Source organism: Sinohyriopsis cumingii, chromosome 15 (assembly GCF_028554795.1).
Source record: "Sinohyriopsis cumingii isolate HCF-2022 chromosome 15, ASM2855479v2, whole genome shotgun sequence".
Classification (NCBI taxonomy): domain Eukaryota; kingdom Metazoa; phylum Mollusca; class Bivalvia; order Unionida; family Unionidae; genus Sinohyriopsis; species Sinohyriopsis cumingii.
In genome coordinates, this window is record NC_142975.1 from 119,046,466 (window position 1) to 119,052,204 (window position 5,739).

General features: G+C 40.3%; 1 protein-coding gene across 1 annotated transcript; it reads left to right on the plus strand.

The window, feature by feature from the left end:
* The first annotated feature begins 247 nt into the window (after nucleotides 1–247).
* On the plus strand, nucleotides 248–3,650 carry LOC149782584 (uncharacterized). Its single transcript, XM_089934041.1, has one exon. The coding sequence runs from the start codon at nucleotides 385–387 to the stop codon at nucleotides 1,588–1,590; it is 1,206 nt and encodes a 401-aa protein (XP_089790167.1). The 5' UTR covers nucleotides 248–384; the 3' UTR covers nucleotides 1,591–3,650.
* Nucleotides 3,651–5,739: the final 2,089 nt, after the last annotated feature.

Sequence of the window (5,739 nt, forward strand, 5' to 3'; positions counted from 1 at the left end):
ATGTGTTTACTGCAATGGGAGGCAAGCTCTTCTTCCTAGCCGACTGTTGGTATTTCACTATTTACATACTGCAGAGTAACTATGGAAGGTGTACATGCCTGACATAAATTTCAAGAACACAAGTTCAAAACACCTAGTTCAAAAATATATCCATATCTATAAATAGTAAACAATAAGACATAAAAAAGTTACACCATAGCCTTAAGTTATGAAATTTACCAGGGCACAATTTACGAAACTGCTCCCTGCCACCTGAAAGAGTTCATCGTACCTAATTTATAAGATGTCAGGCTCTTGTGGATGGTACACCGAAAGATGAGTCATTGAGAGAAACCATTTTAACGTGAATTATGTGATAATAGTAGAAATCTGAATTAGCGCATAATGGAAGATACAGCAGAAAAAACACTTAAGTGTGAAGTATCTGACAAAAGATTATGTAACAGTGGAACTCTAAATGAACACATGAAGATACACACTAGAGGAAAACCATTTAAATGTGAAGTATGTAATAAAATGTTTTATCAGAGTGGACATTTGAATCAGCACATGAGGATCCATACTGGAGAAAAACCATTCAAATGTGAAGTATGTAGTAAAAGGTTTGGTACCAATGGACATTTGACTCGGCACACGAGGATACACACTGGAGAAAAACCATTTAAATGTAAAGTATGTAGTAAAACGTTTGGTGCCAGTGGAAATTTGAATCAGCACTTGAGGGTACATACAGGAGAACAGCCATTTAAATGTGAAGTGTGTAATAAAAGGTTTCGTGAGAGTGGAACTTTGACTCGGCACACTAGAATACATACTGGAGAAAAACCATTTAAATGTGAAGTGTGTAATAAACGGTTTAGTATGAGTGGAAATTTGAATTTGCACATGAAGGTACATACTGGAGAAAAACCATTTAAGTGTGAAGTGTGCAACAGCAGGTTTAGTGAGAATGGACCTTTGACTTGGCACATGAGGATACATACTGGAGAAAAACCATTTAAATGTGAAGTGTGTAATAATAGGTTTAGTTTGAGTGGAACTTTGATTCGCCATATGAAGGTACATACTGGAGAAAAACCATTTAAGTGTGAAGTATGCAATAAAAAGTTTAGTGTAAGTGGAGATTTGAATCGTCACATGAGGGTACATACTGGAGAAAAACCATTTAAATGTGAAGTGTGTAGTAAGTTGTTTAGTGTAAGTGGATATTTGACTCAGCATATGAGGATACATACTGGAGAAAACACATTTAAATGTGAAGTGTGTAATAAAAGGTTTATTTGGAGTGGTGCTTTGAATCGGCACACTAGGATACATACTGGCGAAAAGCCATTTAAATGTGAAGTATGTAGTAAAAGGTTTAGTTTGAGTGGTTATTTGAATCAGCACATGAGGATACATACTGGAGAAAAACCATTTAAATGTGAAGTCTGCAATAAAAGTTTATGTGGAGATTTGAATCGGCACATGAGGATACATACTGGAGAAAAACCATATAAATGTGAAGTTTGTAGTAAAAGGTTTAGTGTGAGTGGACATTTGAATCGGCACATGAGGATACACACTGGAGAAAAGCCATTTAAATGTTAAGTGTGAAATAAAAGGTTAGTAGCTGTGAACCTTTGACTAGACACCTAAGGATACATACTGGAGAAAAATCAGTTTTGTGTGAAGTATTCAATGAAAGATTTAAAAGACCATGGATATTTGAATCAGCACCTAAGGATACATGCTTGAGAAAAACCAGATACTGTATATGTGAAGTATTCACTGAAAGGTTTAGAAACAGTGGATAATTGAATCAGCAGTAGTAAGGTGGGACGATAGGGGGACTATAGGGACTATCATTAAAAACACCCCTGGGACGATGTAGGGTCTATGTAAATTTAACATGGGGAAAAGTAGACTTGCCTTACAGGGACAACGGGAATTAACATTAGAGAATAGTTCGTGGGACTGTCTAGGGACAATGGGAATTTAACATGGGGAATAAATAGTGGGACTGTCTTGGGACAAGGGGAAATTTAACATGGAAATAAATCATGGGACTGTCTAGGGACAAGGGGAATTGAACATGGGAAAAGAACATTAGTTTTTCCCATTGTTCCTTTAACTGGACAAACATGACAAACATCATAGGCATTATAGGGACAAGGGGAAAATGGAACAGGGTCGGGACCCTATTTTAATATGGTCCCGACCTGATGGGTCTATGGAAATGGAACAGGCGAAAATTGAAACAGGGAGGGGTCTCTATTTTTTTTATAAAAAAAAATATAAAAAAAATGGGGTTGGCAATTGAAAGTCTATCTCTTTTCGAGAGATTGGAGTGGCCCTGAAAAGGGCCTTTGGGTTTATGTTAATATGCCCTTAACATAAAGGGCATCTGCGACATCTTCTTCTTCTTAAACTTCGTCTAACTGTAGGTCCATAGACTAAAACTCTTTTGAGGCATCCTTGCCTCTTCACGTAAATCCTACGTATCCATAGGCTGGTGTCGGTCCTATGGACAACTGTCCACTTGGATTGGACATACATCGGTATGTCTGTCCTGAACATCATCGTTGACACAAGCGTAGAAGATTGAACGTCGGTCCACATGTTGAGGCGCCGAGAACAAGTGAAGGAATGCAGTGAACTGCACTTATTTATAGAGAGAGGAAGGATTGAAACGGATTGAGTTCGTTGACCAATCCAAACACGCATTACATAATTCAGTCAGCCCGCATCCAATCCGAAGAGAGCAGTCTGTGACGTCACGTGGTCTATATAGATTAGCTAGCGCCTGTGCGCAGTCAATTCATGCGACAGTTTTTCAACATGACGGAAACTCAGAAAACGATAAATTGGGGTGCACCAACCGTGGAGACTACCCAAGGGAACCCGGACTTACTTTCAGAAGAAGTGAATTGGGATTTTGTGGATTTTCTTACCTCGCAAGAATTTGTTCCGGAACCTTCGTCACCTTCATTACCGCACGTGGAGAATTTTAGACAGAGACAGAGAGAAGAATTGGAGAAATTTATACAACAGCAAAAGGAAGCGGAACAAGCTTTTCTCCTACAGCAACAACAGCAAGAAGAAGAGGTAAGAAAAAAACAGCAACAAGAAGAAACAGCGGCAAAGAAATAAGGGTGTGAAAATCAAACTGTCACGGTACTGTTAGACATTTTAGCGGAGTTAAGAAGTCTGAAACAAATGTATCAGACTTCTTTATTACAACCGAAGAGAATACGACCTTCTCGAGCTAAACACTCCAACCCTGTGACTAAGCCTACCGTACCACCCTTAGTGATTTCAACCAAATCATCATCATCAACAGTACGCAGTCCAGAAGTAGGCCTTGGCCGTGGCAAAGGCTTAAGACAGTTAAAGTTGATTGTTTAAACTCACCCCTGCACCAAAAAAGGCCCTTTTCAGGGCCACCCACGTCTCTCGAAAAGAGATAGACTTTCAGTTGCCAATAACTAAAAAAAAAGTCCATTTTACCCAATAGTACGTGTCTGTGTATGAGTGTGCATGAGTGTAGGTTCTTCTTTTAAAATCAAAACCCAAAGACACTTACTTTTTATATACTTTCTATTCTGGTACAAATTTTACAATTCAATTCACAATTCACAACATAAAAACATTAAAACGTTCATACACTTCTTCTGTCTCATTTTTTGTCTCTCTTTTTTTTAAATTTCTTAACCATCACAGTCTTTTCCTCCTCTTCCTCCTCACTTTCTTCCCTTCTTTTTTTCTCCTGTTTCTTTTTCTTCATGTGTCTGCTTTCTTCCTCTTCAGAATCCCTCTCTTCTTCTGACTCCTCTTCAGAATCCCTCTCTTCTTCTGACTCCTCTTGTTTCTTTTTTGGGCAATCTGGAGACCAATGTCCATTTTCTTGACAATAATAACAGGTATCTTGACTTTTGTCTTTTCTAGCCCCTTTTTTTCTTTTTTGACGGTCTGGACACTGAAGACCAATGCCCTTTCTTCTGACAGATATAGCAAGTATCTTGACTTCTATCTCGCAAGGAAGGAGAGTAGTCCGACGAATGGTCTGAAGAAAATTTTCTAATGACCCCTCGCAACGCTCTGATGAAATGTTCGATCTGGGTAGTCTTTTCCATCGTTGTGCTCGGTTTGAGAGTGAAATGAATAGTGAAAGGACAAGACACATACCCTTTTATATACGCTGGTCTGCTATGACTATAAATTAGTCCATGGTGTTTAAACTTTAGTCGTTTGACTTTTTGCTATCAAGATGAAATGATCCAATTCATTTGAGAAGAAAGAAGAAGAAGGTAAGAGGCAGAAACGTGATCTATCGCCTCGTACCAGGGCTGAAGTTTTGGCTCAAATTCATGCCAGTGATTTTGAAGAGGACATGAGTGAACCAGAATTCAAGCCCAGAGAGTCTTCCTCTAAACAAAGTTTACCACCCTTAGTCAACCCTGAAAAGTACTATTCCATTCGAGAGACAGAAAAGTGCTCCTGTAGAAAATTTAGAACCACGGCTTACACGTACAGGGTGAAGTTTAAAAATTTCAAGTCCGACGTACCGTTAGAGAAAGCAGAAGGGTTCATCACCAAGATGTGGGATTCTTTGCTCACCACACTCAAGCGACAATGTCAAGCCAAAGAAGACGATCGCTTGACACTTTCCATACAACACGACGGCTTGAAATCCCGTTTGGATCGAGTTTAGTAGCCCTGCAGAATTGACCCCTTCCAAAGTCATGGACAAAATTCAGCACGTACAACAATCCAATGACCAGTTTGACATCACCGATGGAAAAGCCACACTGGACATGACCCATGTCTCTCCTCCTCAAGGGACCAGACAACGCAAAAAGATGTTATTGGTGAACGACCTTCGCAGCATTAAGCGTAGCCTCGTCCAAATTCACAATTCTCAAGACCAGATGTGTTTAGCCAGGGCTATTGTTGTGGGACGAACCTATGTCGACAGAAACGACACGGTAGAATGGAAAAGAGCCTGGGAGAACATTCGAAAATCGGACCGAGCCAAACAACGAAGTGAAGCAGATATCCTGTTACAACAAGCCAGCCTGTCCACAGACACACCCTGGCATTCCTGAAATGCAAACATTGCAAGATGTCTTAGCTCCACGCTACACCTTGAAAGTGCACCGTCAAGAAGTGCGTGGGCCTCTGTTGTTTCGAGGCCAAGACTTCACCTCTATCATCACGATAACCATTTCGATACCATTACCAGTATCACTGCATTCCTGGGACATGGTTATTGCTGTGAGAAATGTGACTATGGTTATAATAATCGAGAGCAACACAAACATTGTGGATCGAAATGCTCAGGATGTTTGGCCTCTCCACCCTGTCTGAGCGAAGGACAAGAACGAGTGCATTGCTCTACTTGTCTGCGTACGTTTGTCAGTCCAACCTGGTACCAACAACATTTGAAGACGCAAGGTTCACAGAAGAAATGTGCTTGTCAACTGCTGAGATTGTGCCCTACATGTGGACAAGGCATACTTACCAATAATGCCAAGGCACACGTATGTCGAGGAAAGAAAAAATGTCACATTTGTCACCACATCGTGGACTTGGAACACGAATGCTACGTGCAAAAATACCAACCCCAACCAGAGAAAGAGGATGGACACAAGAAGAAAGGCAATTTCATCTTTTTCGATTTCGAATGCATGCAAGAGACCGGCATTCACATTCCTAATTTCTGCGTGGCTCATCGAGCGTGCGAGAAGTGCATTCAAG

Bases quoted from the DNA above. Each gene is read 5' to 3' on its own strand.
- LOC149782584 (XM_089934041.1), top strand. From the start codon at position 385: ATGGAAGATACAGCAGAAAAAACACTTAAGTGTGAAGTATCTGACAAA.